This window comes from Labrus mixtus, chromosome 12 (assembly GCF_963584025.1).
Source record: "Labrus mixtus chromosome 12, fLabMix1.1, whole genome shotgun sequence".
NCBI classification, from domain to species: domain Eukaryota; kingdom Metazoa; phylum Chordata; class Actinopteri; order Labriformes; family Labridae; genus Labrus; species Labrus mixtus.
In genome coordinates this window covers 27,613,003-27,630,632 of record NC_083623.1, presented here as the reverse complement: position 1 = coordinate 27,630,632, position 17,630 = coordinate 27,613,003, and the positions used below count along the sequence as shown (strand labels likewise).

General features: G+C 40.6%; 2 protein-coding genes across 3 annotated transcripts in view; both read left to right on the top strand.

The window, feature by feature from the left end:
* The first annotated feature begins 2,704 nt into the window (after nucleotides 1-2,704).
* LOC132984445 (gastrula zinc finger protein XlCGF58.1-like) overlaps nucleotides 2,705-17,630 on the top strand; it is a 33,843-nt gene continuing 18,917 nt past the window's right edge. The window contains exons 1-2 of one of the 2 annotated variants that reach the window (XM_061051306.1): nucleotides 2,705-3,282; nucleotides 11,930-14,302. In XM_061051306.1, coding sequence (XP_060907289.1) covers nucleotides 3,051-3,282; nucleotides 11,930-14,085 — 2,388 coding nt within the window. In that variant the 5' untranslated portion in view covers nucleotides 2,705-3,050 and the 3' untranslated portion in view covers nucleotides 14,086-14,302. The remainder of the gene's footprint in view (nucleotides 3,283-11,929; nucleotides 14,303-17,630) is intronic. The other variant, XM_061051307.1, reaches the window with a different exon arrangement.
* The window catches only part of LOC132984485 (zinc finger protein OZF-like), a 230,883-nt gene continuing 224,274 nt past the window's right edge, over nucleotides 11,022-17,630 (top strand). Inside the window, exon 1 of the mRNA XM_061051368.1 lies at nucleotides 11,022-11,033. The gene's annotated coding sequence lies outside the window, so the exon portion shown is untranslated. The remainder of the gene's footprint in view (nucleotides 11,034-17,630) is intronic.

The following is a 17,630-nucleotide window of genomic DNA, read 5'->3' as shown; positions in this document are numbered from 1 at the left end:
TTTGCATGGGTTGGCCTAGGACCCACAACAAAATAAGTTACGTTTTACCTTCCAAGGTCAAAATTGTGTTACAAAAAAGTGTTACACACCACCATTTTAGGAGAGCCTGCACCTCAGTCTAAAAAATAAAAAAAGACAGTTAATAAAAGATTAGAACAAAGAGACTTGGAGCATTCTTTGAATGAGAAGGTGAACTTACAATGGTGAAATCATAAGGGCCATCCAGAAGGAGGTGGAGTTAGAAATGTACCTCCTCCACTCTTTGACTAAATAGACATGGGGTAATCAGACACAGGTGAGACTAACGACACAGGTGAAGACAATGAGGGTAATCAGCACTGGAGGGAAACACACAGAGGCAGATACAAGACCAGAAACACAACAAGAACTACAACATAAATCAAAGAACACTAATGACACAGAGAACTTAAGAATATAACAATAATACACACTAGAAGATAGACAGACACAAGGATACAAAGTAAAACAGGAAACACTAAAGACTAAACTAGGAAACATAAACACACAAGGGAAACAAGCAACACTAGGATAGAACGGGAAAATATACAAAATACAAAACCAAACCATGAAACTACACTTTGAGAGAGAGAGAGAGAGAGAGAGAGAGAAAGACATTATCATTATCAGGGTCACATTGACCCACCTAGACTAAACTGTGACGTCAGTAACACTGGAGCAGACAATAGAGAGAGAGAGAGAGAGAATGCCACTTCCTCCTTATCTGCACTTTCTTCAACCACGTTATGTGCATGTTGCGAGTTGAACATGAAATGTGACTCTGAGACTGAAGTTTATATGTCTGACATTTACAAGTCCAGCTAATGTCTTCTTTCTAGCCTATTGGAAGTCTAACTGAATGGAAAGGAATCTGTAGGCTGCAGGGACGGTGCCAGGATTTATTTTCTCCCGGTGTTTAGGGGGAGCTTGACTAATATGTTGGGGTGCTATAAACAGCCGATTTTCATGAGTTCATAGGTACTTTTTTAACTTCTCTTTTCTTTTTTTTCTAGACATACGTGAGGGGGCTTAGCCGGAGCTAGACAGATTTGTGATGGGGCTATAGCGACCCGTGTGTAGCCCGGTGTAGGCTGTACCTGCTAACAGAATATAAGCAACAATGTGAAGATGAATACTTTTCAGCATCGGTCAGTGATGGTCAGCACTTTGTCAGCCATGTGCCATAAATTCTAAGATAATCTAGTCTGTTTCACGATGTCCTCATCTAATATGGTCAGCTGTGACATCACACTTGACTTTTTGATATTGTAAGGTGATATCAATTATTACGTCCATCGTTACTGGAATGTCAACATTAGTCCAACAGAGCACAAGGTCATCTGGACCAACACTACAGAAACAACCCCACCTAACAATGGTTGTTCCTTTGAAAGGGTTAATGTGTTCACATTTCTTGGTGTATGGATAAGAGACTTACTTGGAAAACTCATGGAGAAAAAATCATCTGTAAATGTGAGAAAGTGAATAACATCCTCAGAAGCCTAGCAGGAAGTGATTGGGGGGCTGAGAGGTGGACCTTGTACATGATCTATCAGGCCATTATAAGATCTACTCTGGATTATAGAGGTGTTGTGTTTGGGTCAGCTAATAAATCTGTTCTTAGCAAACTGGATAGAGTCCAGGCAAGGGCTCTAAAAATTTGTTGTGGGGCTTTTAAAACAACTTCCAGCTCTGCTGGTGGAAATGGGGGAATCTCGTGTGAATCAGAAGAAACAAACTGAGGATCCATTATTGGAGTAAATGAAGTGGACATAAATACAGTTCAGCTGCTAAGTGTCTTTTGGAAGATTGTTCCTTTCTGGTTTATCCCAGAACCTGAGGTTGACCTATCCCTGCTTGAACAGAGGCATAGTCAAAATGTTTCTGGGAGTTTAGGCTTTTATGTAAATCAGATGCAGGATGAATATATGCAGGTTTTCACAGATGGGTCCAAGGATCCAGTCTCAGGGAAAGCTGGGTTTGGTATGTATGTGGTTAATCTTCAGATCTGACAGTGTCCACATATCTGATCATTTGTCTGTTTTTACTTCTGAACTTTTGGCTATTTTATGGGCCATATGGTGGGTTGTGGAGGTTCAACCTCCAAAGAGTTGAATCTGTTCTGACTCGGCAGCTGCCTTGTTGGCATTGAAAGAGGGTTCTTCAGCATCTGGTCCTGATTTGGTTCAGGAGATCCTCTGCTGTTTACTTCAGGTTGAGAATTTGGGGTGTCAGATTCAGTTTTTATAGGTACCAGGTCATTCAGGGATTGAGGGGAATGAAATCTCTGACACACTTTCAAAGGAGTCTCTCTTCAAACAGTGTATTGAGATGAATGTTCCTTTGGGGAAAGGTGAATGTTATAGTGTTTGTAAAGAAAAGTTAAAGTGTCAGTGGCAGAGAGAATGGGATGAAAAGAGAAAGGGCAGGCATTTTTTCTCTCTGCAACCATCAATAAAAAGGAAAAGGCTACTGCTAAAATGTTGTAGAAAGGATGATGTAGTTTTAACTAGGCTGAGGTTGGGACATTGTGGTCTGTCCAGTTATTTAAAGGTCATCAGTAAACACCCTGATGGTCTGTGTCAGTGTGGAAAGGAGGAAACAGTCCGTCATCTTGTCTTTGTTTGTGTATAGAATGAAAGAAGTCAGTTATTCAGGGAGTTATCTGACCTGGGACTCTCATCTTTCTCCTTTAAGTCTATATTTTCTATACAAACGTTCAATCTGTTGGGGGCGCAGCTCTTAGATTCTTACATGCTACTGGCCTGTATCAGAAGATATGAATGTAGTACACACTCCTAGACTGTGGAGGGCAGCATTACACTCTACAGTGTACAGCATGACGGAAATTCAGTAGAAGAAGAAGAAGAAGAAAATGGCGGACTGGGTGCAGCGCCTTTTCTGAGTTCCGTCTCCTGCAATTGTCCCAATTTTTCACATACTTTACCTTCCAACTCAATTCTATGTGATCGTATGAATCTCTAATACACCATACTGACGCTTTATCCATAAAGTGCTCCGGAAACTGCAGCATGAAGACGAAGAAGAAGCTCTCTTCAGCCCGCAGTAGCTCGGAGATTGAAGACCACGATGATGCTAAGATGGAGGTCTCTACCGAGAGCTCCAAAAGAAAAGAGCCTTTCTCAGCAGCGAAGAATCCACCAGCAACTAAAAAGAAGGACACTGACTCAGAGGAAGGTAGGGAAGGAATGAACGAAGTCCTGGACGCAATAAAACAGCTAACTGGAAAAGTGGACACGCTAGGTACACAGATACAGCAACACTCACTTATGCTAGCTAACATAGCTAAAGCTGTTGAGTTCAATGCGGCAGAAATAAAGGACTACAAAGTCCAGATTCAGACCACAAGCCGAGAAGCTTGATGATTTTTAGTTAGCACATTGGGCCATCACAAGTTCATATCGACCACTCCCAACTCGGGGCCGTTTGGTCCTGGGGGGCCAAAAACCCCCTTTTTGAAAAATACTTCAGTCAAGATCATGTAATGTCACAAATGATCTTGTTAAAATTGCATCAATAGCCATACAAATATGACATTTGGCACAGAGTATCCTGAGATATTGGGGAAAGTAGCTAAATAAAATTCTGGTACTTTCTGCCATTACATTTTAAGTTATCATCACTAAAACTCACAAAAAGACAATAAAAATAGCTTCTGCGGCACAAAATCTAATGGAATATGATTAGTTTTAAGCACTTCATTCTTAATATCAATGTCTATTTTTTATTTAAAAAATCTACCGATAATTTATAAGCTTTAATTTGAGCTCAAGATTACATTTTTACTCAGTATATTTTATACCTGACTATACCTCACAGCAGAGGGAACAGATGGGGGTTAGCATGGAACTGCTCTCTATAGTTTATTTCACATGTTCTGATTACGGTGCTATCTAAGAAGAGGAACATGACATGTGAACACCACAGTACAAATAAAAATGCTTTAGAAAGAATCTGTAAAATAAATAATGCTTTAAATGAACAACACCAAAGCACACAGGGAGTGTACAGTAAGAGGTCGGGCTGTGTGTCGGTACACTGTACCTTTAAGGTGCTGACCAAACGGCTCAGTACTCAGAACTGAAACTGTCTCAGTCTAATGATTTGATCATTTTCTAAGACACGTCTAGGGGGATTTTCTTGGGAATGGTTTTGCTCACGGCCAGTCCTTGTATGGCTTTTTTATATAATGCTTCTTCACCACCACAGCAGTTGGTCACGTGGTGAAGAAGCATCTTATTGTTCAGTTTTTCATTCATTCAATATTACTTAATAATAATTAAGAATTTAAATAGTTTTTCTTTATACAATTTAATTGTCCAAACAAATTATTAATACTATTTATGCACAGATAGCTTGTTAAACAATAGTTAACAACAGTTAGTAATTATAGACAAAATACACACATACAGCATATGATCAAGAGCTGGACTAATGAAGATTCAGGAATAGTTTAATTGTGCAGCAATTAACTTAGCATTCTTTTTTTTTTACCAAAGCAATTAATCCATTTACAGCTATTTAGATATTTAACAAAAGTACAGAAGCAAAGGGATCAAAGTCCCTGGTATCAACAACATTTTCTGTATTTGGGTCAGTGACAAATAAGGGTTGTTCAGATGACCAATTCAAAAATCTTTTAAAAACACAATTTTAAAGCATGCATCAGGTTCATTAAAATGTGAGATTTGTATTCATGTTGGTTTTGTGTCATTTAAAATTACATTTACACTATTTCTTTCAAAAAGTAAGACTGAATGGACCTAAAAATGTCAAGTGGTGTAAACACTGAAAAATTAAGAATATTTTATACCTCTAGAGTATATGTAAGTGTACTCATAATTGTAATTACTTCATTTTAAAATAGCACAAGAAAATAGATTTTATTAGGATTATCCTTATATTTATAAGTTATGCCCTTTTTCAATACTGAGCGGGACACAGAGCTGAAAACACCTCTGTTTTCTAATACAATTTTGGCAAATTATGTAAAAATTGTTAAAAAAAACATGTTACTTCACTGCAATAGAGGACTACTTTTATTCAACTTTAATTTTCCTGTATTTTATTATACTATTATTGAAAATGCAACCTTTTTAAAGCGAGTTTAATTCTTTGGTACGAAGTTTCAGCGGTTACACCACATAGACATTTTTGCCTACATACCCCAAATATTCTCTAAAAATTTTAGACTAGGTCCTCAAAAAAATGATGAAAGCATGTCATTTGTGCATTTATTTTAAATTGTTAAGCCTTTAAAATTTAACTGAACCTTATGGACACAAAGAAATGAGCGTCACGTCATTGACCCATTTATGTGAAAGGCAATAATTTGTTTAGTAGGGGCTAAAACACAACCTACACAACATTTACTCAAACTTTTAGAAGCAGAAACAGGAAAATCACATTACATTTCTAAACAAACTTTTTCAAGTACAGCTCACAAAACCCATAACTCTGGATCTGTGCACTGTTGTACACATTCATTCATCATCGTCATCATTCATATTTGTATGGATTTCATCTAGGTCTTCCTCGTCTGACCCTTCTATTCAGCTAAGACATCAATGAGGGCCCTGGGAATAACATCACCTTCAAACCATAGTGGTTCTAGCTTCCCATTTCAGAGTTCACATGAAACCCATGGTCCTTTTCCAGATACATACTTGGAAATTGACTCTTTTTATGTACTGCAAGAGAACCCTTTTGCAAGGTGAAAAGGTTGAAAGATCTATTAAGAGACCTTGTCAGAGTTTAAGGCCTGAGCCACACATTTTCTTGATTTTAATCTCTCTTGCTTCATTAACCTGCTTGATTCTAGGCCCAAATCCATAAAGACGACAGGTAAATTCTTCACCACCCCTAATTACACGCTCATCAAGCTCCCATGAGTTCCCACCTCCAGAATAGATCTGCATGAACTTTGAATTCTCATTCAGAAGCTTGATCGGTCTCACCTTTCCTTTGCCTTTGAACGCTGAAGTGCAGTCAGCAACAGTGAAGGCATGCAAGGCCAGCAGAGCGGAAATGTGTTGTTGTGAATAATTTTCAGCGAGCTGATTTATATGTATAAGCTTGTGTCCTTTGTCATAGATGGTATCCACTGTGAATGATTTGGTGTAATAGAGGAGAATGAAAAAAATATCTGACTCATTTGCTTTGATGTGAGGCATTTGGGTTTGGATATACTTGATGTAGATGATCACCCTCACTTCAGTTTCCTCATGGGTTGAACAGATCTCGGGCAGAAGGTTTTTTGACATCCCTCCAGCATGGGATTCTATCTTGAAAGCTTGACCAGCCTCTACAAAGACCACAGGTCGTTGAAAGATCTCTTGCTTCATATTTGGAGAGCTCCAGTGCTCAAGAAGTAAATGAATGAGGGATTTTTTGTTTTCATCACTTGTGAGGAAAGCTTTCCAATCTGCAGGTCGATGAACATTCAAACCATTAAATATAAACCGCCCACCACTTCCTCTACGATCTCTCTCGGCTGATTATATAGACGGTTAATATCAGTGCTGAAAACAGTTTCAGAGATTCTAATTTGCGATCTTAGCAGCTTTGATTTGATAAAGACCTGAAAAATAAACCCACTTGTTGCCTTAAACTGGATCACTTTCTGGTTTGATGCCACAAGCTTTCTTTTAGATTTTGTGTGTAAGCCATTGTTTTGTAGTTGTTTCTTTTGATAGGTTCCAAAAATAGGACTTTTTTGTAAGAAGTCAATCCCGGATGAACTTGTCTTTCTGGCATTGGCCATTTTTCAGAGCATTCAGTACATCATAGCGCACCCCTTCTGGCATGGCTGCTCCTGAAGACAAACTTGTCAAGGGCTGAGAAGTCTCTAGCTGACATGGGTTGATAAAACCATTAAAAGCCTCTATTGTTTGCTGTACTTGCTTTTCTGACTGTGTAATTTCACTTGGTCTTAAATCTCTTTGTTGCTTTACTGAATGCTCACCTCGGCCACTGATCATATTCCAAATTTCTTCTAAAAACTCTCCCTTAGCATGGGCAGTTCCAGTGATTCCAGCAGAATATGTCCCGGAACCCGATTTTGACTTCAGCCATTTCATCGCTGTCTCCTCTATTGTTTTGTCCGTGTGGCAGCGGTTTCCTGGGATATGTGATCTGACTACACTGATTGCACCAGCACGCAAAAGTTTCTCAGATATGGGATATGCTGATTGCTGGAGTTCATTTTGCAAGCCGTGACCAAAGTAGATCCCTATCTGATGAGTGTGGCTGGCTGTTTGTGGATGTATAGTTTGAGTTGGACGACCCGAGGTTGGCAGAGGGCAACTCCTGAGTAGGACTTTTAAACGATCGCTGTTTGTTTGAAGGTTGAAAGCCAGGATCACAGCTGCGTTTTGGCTGTTCTGAGCTGATAAGTGTTGCATCTTTACAGGATCCTAGGTCTTGCAGGTAGATCCCTACAGCAGTGTGAATGGACCCTGCACCGTGTACATTTGATACCAGCTGATCACAATTGTCCCAGTCACTATGGAAGACTGCTCCTTCAGGTTGTCCCTTCACAACATCAGTGTTGCTAATTAATGAAGCAGTTTCCACAATTGAATTTGCGAGAGCTGTTTCAAGTTCAATTGAGTATGTGTATGATTCTCAGTGGCCAAGCTTATTTATTAAAGTTGTTAAGCCCTTCATTTTCCATTGTCCTGATGTTACAGCTTGAAGATGTCTTGGGAAATTGAAATTGCCAGACATTTTCCCCTATTTGATGGGTCCCCTTCACCGCAGATTAGTTTGGTAAGAAATTGTAAGACCTCCGGGGGAAGTTCTTCTATTGGATCTGGCAGATTGGGAGCTCGGAGGGGCCATGGCAGTGGTTCAGTATTTTTAAATGCTTTTAAAATGTGTTGCTGCAGATCATAACTTATCTCCTTAGTCCAGTCAGTCATCCCCATGTCATTTTTAGATTTTCTTGTAATTTACTAAACACTATTGTTTCTCTATAGGGGCAAGCCGAGAAGTCAATACTGTCTTTGAGATCAGTTCAGTGTTCAATCTTATGTCTTAAGTTATGGCTTGTTATCGTGGCAGCAGCTGCTTCTCCGAATTTCTTCAAGGTGTCACTGTATAAACGTGTTAGATGACCTAGTGTGATAACATTGCCCTTTTCGATAACTTATTTTTTTAACGTGGCCGTACACTTCATCGAAGGCTTTTCCGATCATCTCCTTCTTTGAGGATAACTCGCGTAGCAGCAGTATTATCAGACTGAGTTGGTGTCTTTACGAGGTACTGCTTCCTACAGCAGTCGTGAAATTGTGCCGCTTTTGCAAAATCAACTTGCCTTATTTTGCACTTAAAATTTTCATCTCGTAGTTCAATAGCTTTTCTTTCAATTTTTTTCTATGCACTTGATTTACATTTTTGCAAACTATATCTCTTTCCAGATGTTTTCTTAACTGTTGAACTTTTGCAGAAAATGCTATATTTTCCAAACGAAACTGAAGTATCCAGATGTTGACGCCTTAGTCTGATGTTATTTTGTAATTTACTCTTTCTCACTAATGCACGGCTGGCCTTGCGGAAACAAAAGTGTCAACAGTTTAGATGATATCCACACTCAGGAGTCAATTCTTCTGGAATCGTTTGACAAACATCCACAGTCAGATGTATATCAAGAGTTTTCTTTTCATTGCATGGATTTTCTTAAATGTGCCTTGTGGGTCAGCCATGGAAGAAAAATGTATAAATTTATCCATTGCTGTGGCCATGCATCCATGCAAAATAAAATTTTCATGGGTCGACCCAGGTAGTTGTCGGGCCTTGTCCTTTGAAGAACACTGTGATGGTGTCCAGTCTTCATTGTGTTTTTGACATATTTAAATTGTTCACTGTAGGAACAAAAACGCATGGAAAATCAGTGTCTTCATTACAACTATAACATTGTATTATTTAGAGTACAAACTCTCATCAATTCAAATCTCTTGTATATTGCCTTCTCTCTTACCACCTTAAATCTTTAAAAAACGGATTATCTGTAACAATAACCAATAAGTCTTTGATCTAAGCTACATGATAACTTCTCAATTAAAAAGAAAACATGAAAACAATTAGGAGTGCAGACGATTTAGTTTACCTTTTTTTTTTTTTTTAGAAAAAGTTCCAATTGGTTAACAGTAACTCTAAGAAGAAGTTAAGCAGCTTTTATTTCATTTGGACAATCTGAAAAATATTGGTAAATATTAGGGGAAAAGGCGAATTCCCAAATCATCTAATAATCATTGCAGAAGCTTAAATGGATACTTCACCCGTTGAAACATGAATCTCTATTGACATTGGGTCATATATGTAGAAATGTGAAATAGGAAGTGTCTTTTTGGCTCATGTGGATGAAAGACACCAAATCCCAGAATGCACAGCACCGCAGGCCACTCCCACTAAGGTCCTCTAGTTCAGAATCAGAAATACTTTATTAATCCCAGAGGGAAATTTGATCGTTACAGTTTCTCCAAAATATACAGTATAGCAGTAGAAATATAGAAATAAAAACATTTACAGACATATTTACTTCAACACATGAGGCCGTTTCCTCAACTGATTCAGAGATTTCTTCCAGAAGGAATTAGTATCTTGGAAATTCCTGGCAGAAAACTCTATGTCTGTGTCCATAGGCAAACAGTGAGAGCACCGACACTACCAGTCTGCCCCAGCTCGAGCCGGCCCCGGCTCCTCGTCCTCACCACCGGCAACAGGCAGGCCTTATGTCTCAGCTGCTGAGTTGGCAGCGGCCAGCGGCGGCAATATAGAGAGGTTGCTGCCGACAGGCCGGTCTTGTGTCGCAGCGTCCACCGGCCGCTGCAACCAAGACACAAGACCGGCCTGTCGGCCGCTATATTTATATTTTTTCGCCATTATCAGCTTTCGCCATAGAGCCTGTTAGCGTAGCTTCCAAGCAATATGCCGGACATTAAGTTTCGATTCTGGGAGTGAGTTCCCACCCACTGATCTGTGATTGGTCTGTAGCTTCAGTGGTCGAAAATTTGAGGAACTAGCGTTGTAGTTTCACCCCGCTAACCACAACAGCTTCCAGTGACGCAATATGACGATTTTTGCGTCACTGGAGGCTCCTTTTCAGACTTAGAAATACAAAGATTTCCCATCTCAGGAAAATGAGGGAGGGATGCACGACCATTCAAAAATACTACCAGGTTTCTAATGATACAAAGATTAATGCAAATGGGTGAAGTGTGCATCACACACTCTAGCTAGCTTGATAGCAACTTAATTGAGATTGCTACTAAAAACATGTTATTTTATTTTACAATATTCATCAGACTGCTGCATTTTTTTGTTAAGAATAGTTTACATGATATCCCTAATCTTTACAGGATTACAAACTAGCTAGTCAAAGCTAGCGTCAGATCATGTTCAACTTTACTTCCTCCCTTGGGACTAACATTAATCTTTTGCCAAATCTGTGGCAGTAAAGCTTAACTGAAGCTTTCATAATCATTGTTTCAACATTTACAGACCTAGTTAATCATCTTAGACCAAAAGACCTTTCCATATGTGGTGGCCTTGTGGTATATTAGTTTCTTAGGAAACATCCTGGTTGCAGTTGAAACAGTTACAACAAAACTGCTCTTATAGTTTTAACTGCCATGATCCAGGGGTCTGAAAGGCTATTCTCTCTGTTGAGGTATAATGAAGCATTTTGGTTACAGCAAGAGTCATTTTGAGTACAGGAAGGTCATCTTGGGCTCAAATTGAAGATTATGAACTAGAGTAATTTACTAAATACGTGAGGCAGTGATTTTCAACAAAATGTGCAAAAAAAGTAGGCATTTCTGATGAGAATTTGTCTGTCGGACCGTCTTTTTTTAAGATGTAACATGCAATATTTCAAAACAATGGCAACAAGACCCTACAGCTTATTTTGTTACTTAGCCACATGTTTCAGGATACTCCCTGTCAGATGTTGTACCACTATGACCATTTATGCAATTGTAGTAACTTTGTATGTGCATTGACATCATGTGGCCAAACGCATTTTTCAAAAAGGGGTTTTTTGGCCCCCCAGGACCAAATGGCCCCGAGTTGGGAGTGGTCATTATGCACTTGTGATAGACCAAGGTATGGGCTAACTAAAAATCATAGTGAAAAAAGGTAGCAAAAAACATCCTGAGGGAGGGACCTGGACTGAAAGTAGATACTTTCTACTACTTTAAAGTAGACTAAAATAAAAGCCCGGAAAAGACTAGATAGATAGTAGTGATTTGTCGTTCGTGAACGATTCGTTCAAAAAGACAGACCCTTATGGGTGAACGAACTGAACTGAATCACTTACTGAAAAGAGTCGTTCATTTCTCAACTTCAGTTGCGCTCTCCCGTCTTGTGTCTCGAGTGCTCTTTTGATTGAAAGAGTCATATGTTAAAGAGTGACAAGTGGTGTCTGGCAGCGTGACTCAAGCTAGCTGGTCTGTGCGTTTAGTTCTGCTCGCGACCTCGCGACAACTCCAGCTCTATCACAGCCTCATATTAATATCAGTCAGATTAAGTAGACTCTTACAGTTACCAGCATGGTGACTAAACAGGAGCACATAGATATAAGAAAAATACAAAATATTTTTATAATTAGAGCTCAATTGATTAAATACAAGTTGTAATTGACTTTTACATCAGAATGGTTAAAGAGTAAATTGGTGACTGTTGTTTTTCTAATCAAAAGTAACGTTCGTGGGCCAGTGATCTTTGAAAACTAATGGCCCGGAGGGCAAATTTAACTTAATGTCAACACCTGCTTCATATTATATATTACAAATATTTCACTGTATGGACCTCAACTCAGTTGACAGCCCTTATTAATATTATAAAAACAGTCTAAGTACCGTTAATGTTTGTTTACTGTGTCCTGCAGATGTCCAGCAGCTGTTGGTGAGTAAAGAAGAGCTTCCACCTGAGCAGCAGGAGTGGAGCCACATTCTGGACCAGGAGGACACTAAGCCCCCACACATTAAAGAAGAACCTGAGGAACTGTGGATTAGTCAGGAGGAACAACAGCTTCAAGGACTGGAGGACGCTGATACCACCAAGTTCCCCTTCACTCCTGTCTCTGTGAAGAGTGAAGATGATGAAGAGAAACCTCAGTCCTCACAGCTTCATCAGAGACAAACTGAACAGATGGAAACAGGAGTTGATGGAGAGGACTGTGGAGGAGCAGAACCAGAGAGGTACTCAGATCCAGAGAGACGTTTACAACCAGAGACTGAGGTCGAGATTGAAGACTCTGATGAATCTGAGACTGATGACAGTGATGATTGGCAAGAGACAAGAGAAGATCTGTCAGAATTAAACTTGAAAAATAAGAAACTAAAGACTGATAAGAGACCACATAGCTGCTTGGAGTGCGGTAAAAGATTTAACCAAGAACAGAATTTGACCAGTCACATGATGATTCACACTGGAGAAAAACCCTTCAGCTGCTCTCAATGTGAGAAAAGGTTTACCGCTAAGTCTAGTTTGACATATCACATGGCAAATCACAGAGGAGAGAAACCCTTCAGCTGCCTTCATTGCGGTAAAAGATTTTCCCAAAATGGAAATCTGACCAGACACATGTTAGTTCATACAGCAGAGAAACCCTTCAGTTGCTCTGTTTGCAGTAAAAGTTTTACCCGTAGAGGAAGTCTGGCCACACACATGTTAGTTCATAAAGGAGAGAAACCCTTCAGCTGCTCTGAGTGTGGTAAACAGTTTACCCAAAAACGAAGTCTGACCACACACATGTTAGTTCACACTGGAGAGAAACCCTTCAGCTGCTCTCAGTGTGAGAAAAGATTTACCCATAAGTGTAATTTGACATATCATATGGCAAATCACAGAGGGGAGAATCCCTTTAGCTGCCTAGAGTGCAGTAAAAGATTTAGCAGTAGAGCACATCTGACCACACACATGTTAGTTCATACAGGAGAGAAACCCTTCAGCTGCTCTCTTTGCAGTAAAAGTTTTACCCAAAGATTAAGTCTGACCACACACATGTTAGTCCACACAGGAGAGAAATCCTTCAGCTGCCTTCAGTGTGAGAAAAGGTTTACCAGTAAGTCTGGTTTGACATATCACATGACAAATCACACAGGAGAGAAACCCTTCAGCTGTCTTGAGTGTGATAAAAGATTTTACCTGCAAGGAAGTCTGACCAGACACATGTTAGTTCATACAGGAGAGAAACCCTTCAGCTGCTCTGTTTGCAGTAAAAGTTTTACCCGTAGAGGAAGTCTGGCTACACACATGTTAGTTCATAAAGGAGAGAAACCCTTCAGCTGCTCTGAGTGTGGTAAACAGTTTACCGAAAGACAAAGTCTGACCAGACACATGTTAGTTCACACAGCAGAGAAACCCTTCAGTTGCTCTGTTTGCAGTAAAAGTTTTATCCGTAGAGGAAGTCTGGCCACACACATGTTAGTTCATAAAGGAGATAAACCCTTCAGCTGCTCTGAGTGTGGTAAACTGTTTACCGAAAGACGAAGTCTGACCACACACATGTTAGTGCACACTGGAGAGAAACCCTTCAGCTGCTCTCAGTGTGAGAAACAATTTACCCATAAGTGTAATTTGACATATCACATCGCAAATCACAGAGGGGAGAACCCCTTTAGCTGCCTTGTGTGCAGTAAAAGATTTAGCAATAGAGCACATCTGAACACACACATGTTAGTTCACACACGAGAGAAACCCTTCAGCTGCTCTGTTTGCAGTAAAAGTTTTACCCATAGAGGAAGTCTGACCACACACATGTTAGTTCACACAGGAGAGAAATCCTTCAGCTGCCTTCAGTGTGAGAAAAGGTTTACCAGTAAGTCTGGTTTGACATATCACATGGCAAATCACACAGGAGAGAAACCCTTCAGCTGTCTTGAGTGTGATGAAATGTTTTACCTGCAGGGAAGTCTGACCAGACACATGTTAGTTCATACAGGAGAGAAACCCTTCAGCTGCTCTGAGTGTGGTAAAAGGTTTAGTTCTGAGGGAAATCTGACCAGTCACATGATGATTCACACTGGAGATGAATGCTAATCTTTTGCAATGGTAAAGGTAATCCAAATGAATCCAAGTTAACATCATCACTGTGTATTCATAAGTATGTATTGATTAACAGATATATAAGACAATTCTACTGACAGAAATCTGTCTCTACTTTTTTGACATTTATGTTTTGTTGCTGACATATGAACCAGTAAGTTGAGAGCAGCTATGATGTTTGAATGTAAAGGGTTTATATGAAACAGTTACAGTGTAAGGATCCTTCTTCTCTCCTGATATCTTTTTTCTGTCACTCTGTTTCCTTTGAGGCCTCTGTGTTGGGTAGCACAAGTTCTTCAGACAGCTCATGTGTAACATTGTAATAAATAAACTGATGTAGAGTGAGAAAGACTTTCATCTACTTGTGTTCTTTTGTGTTGAGTGTCTAAAGCAGGCATGGGCAAACTACGGCCCGCGGGCCATATACGTTGGGCTTTTTAATACGGCCCGCCGAACTTGTCCAAATTATATTATTATTAAATAAAATTGTATTATAATTAAACCTCGTTCGTTTTTCCCTGTAATGCCCGCGTTTCCCCAATAGATGGCGCACTTCAGAGTGTGGTGTATTATTCCCTTCTTCACTTTTTCGCTTTGCCCTATGAACCCGTATGAGCCCTTCTGTAAAAATGAGCGGACCAAAGAAAAGAAAAGTGGACAGTGAATGCCGAGTGTTTAATACGGAATGGACAACAAAATATTTTTTCACTGAAGTCCGATCAAAGGCTGTATGCTTGATATGCCAAGGTTGAAGGCTAATTTACAGACTCAGCAACATTTTTTTCACCAACAAACTGCGATTCAAGAGTCAACTACCAAGGCAAGTTTTTTTGCTGGCATTCAAATTAGCAAAGGCTAGCAAGCCTTTCTCCGAAGGCGAGTTTTTAAAAGAATGCATTGTAGAGACAGCAGGTCTCTTGTGTCCGGAGAGCCAAGGCCAGTTTGAAAAAATCAGTTTATCACAGGATTGTGACTCGCTGTGTGGAACTGATTGACGAAGATATAGCCAGCGAATTAAACAAAAAGGCTGAGTCCTTTAAGTTATATTCACTAGCGCTGGATGAAAGCAATGACGTAAAAGACACTGCTCAGCTCCTCATTTTTATCCGAGGGATTAATGACAGTTTTGAGATAACGGAGGAGTTTTTGACCATGGAGTCCCTGAACGGAAAAACGCGAGGAGAGGACTTGTATAACCAGGTGTCTGCTGTCATCGAGAGAATGAAGCTACCTTGGAGTAAACTTGCCAATGTCACAACGGATGGATCGCCAAATTTAACTGGAAAACATGTTGGGCTGCTGAAAGAATCCAGGATAAAGTGAAAGAGGAAAACCCTGACCAGGATGTTATTTTCCTTCACTGCATCATCCATCAGGAATCTCTGTGTAAGTCTGTATTGCAGCTTAATCATGTCACAAATCCAGTTGTAAAACTTGTTAACTTGATACAAGCAAGGGGACTTCAGCATCGTCAGTTCATTACGTTCCTGGAGAAAACTGATGCGGATCATCAGGACTTACTGTACCACTCTCGTGTCCGCTGGTTAAGTTTGGGCAAAGTGTTTCAACGAGTGTGGGAGCTGAAAGAGGAGATCAGCGCATTTTTGGAGTTAATGGGGAAATCCGACGAATTTCCTGAGCTAAGTGACAAGAACTGGCTTTGTGACTTTGCATTTGCTGTGGACATATTTTCACAAATGAATGAGTGTAATTAAATGAATGCATTTGGAAATCAATTTGTACAATGAGCCTTGCATATTCATGCTTTGCTACCTGTTAAAGGCCAAATCCTTTCATGTAATGGCTTTTACATGTCATTTATATTAGTTCACACAAACACTCCATCCATCTGTTCCTGGCCCGGCCCCTCTGTCAAATTTTAGAACCCATTGTGGCCCGCGAGTCAAAAAGTTTGCCCACCCCTGGTCTAAAGTCTCTTTGGTAAAGAAAAGGAGTTCAGCAGATCCTGATGCAGAGCGACCACAGTCAGATCAGGTCCAGGTTGATTTCACTGAAAACCTTTAACCCTTAATAAGAATCCTGCAGTCAGAATACAAAATAAAGAAAATCTCAATGACAACTGAACATGCACAGGATTAATTAAGAGTGCAGAGGCCACTGGGCACAAAACTGCTGCAGCCTTTGATCACAAACTGAATGACAACACCTGTAGATGTCATCTGACATCAGAATCAGCTTTCTTGGCCAGGTATGATGAAGACAAAGATAAAGATAAACTTTATTGATTCCCCGTGGGGGAAATTTGTGCATTACAGCAGCTCAAGAAAACAGGAGACAGGAATATAATTATTAAAAATAACAAGAAGTTAAAAATCAAATCAAACATATTTACATCAGTTAAATAAAAAATACAATAATGGAAAATTACACAGTAACTACACTGGAAATAGTTATTGTTATTAAAAAACACACAGTGTGTAGCATTATTGAAATGAGTCATGAGGTGGTGATGCTGTTAAAGACTTTGATTAAACAGTCTGACTGCAGATGGGATGAACGACCTGCGGTAGCGCTCTGTCTTGCAGGGTGGGTGTCTCAGTCTGCTGCTGAAGGAGCTGCTCAGGGCCCCCCACAGTGTCATGCAGGGGGTGAGAGGGGTTGTCCATGATGGATGTCAGCTTCACTAACATCCTCCTCTCACCCACCTCCTCTACAGAGTCCAGAGGACAGTCCAAGACAGAACTGGCCCTCCTGACCAGTCTGTTCAGTCTCTTCCTGTCTCTCTCTGTGCTCCCTCCTCCCCAGCAGACCACTGCATAGAAAAGTGCAGACGCCACCACAGTGTCATAAAAAGTCCTTAACAGAGTCCTGCACACTCCAAAGGACCTCAGTCGCCTCAGCAGGTGAAGTCGACATTGGCCCTTCTTGTACAGGACGTCTGTGTTGTGTGACCAGTCCAGTTTGTTGTTGAGGTGAACACCCAGGTATTTGTACGTCTCCACCCTCTCGATGTCCAAGCCCTGGATGTTCACCGGTACAGTCCTGCGGAAGTCAATCACCATCTCCTTTGTCTTGCTGGCATTGAGCTGAAGGTGGTTGAGCTCACTCCAGTCGACAAAGTCCATGATGACCTGCCTGTACGCCTGTTCGTTCCCCTTAGACACACACCCCACGATGGCTGTGTCATCGGAGAACTTCTGCAGGTGGCAGCTCCCAGAGTTGTAACAGAAGTCCGAGGTGTACAGGGTGAAGAGAAAAGGGGAGAGAACTGTCCCCTGTGGGGCCCCTGTACTGCAGACCACCATGTCAGACTCACAGTCCTGAAGCCTCACGTACTGTGGTCTGTTGGTGAGGTAGTCCGTTGTCCATGCAGCCAGGTGACAGTCCAGTCCCGCCCTCTCTAGCTTCCCCCTGAGCAGTGCAGGCTGGATGGTGTTAAAGGCACTGGAGGAGTCAAAGAACATGACCCTCAAAGTGCTGCCGGTGTTCTCCAGGTGAGTCCAGGATCTCTGCAGCAGGTAGATGACGGCGTCATCCACCCCGATGTTCGGCTGGTAGGCAAACTGTAGAGGATCTAG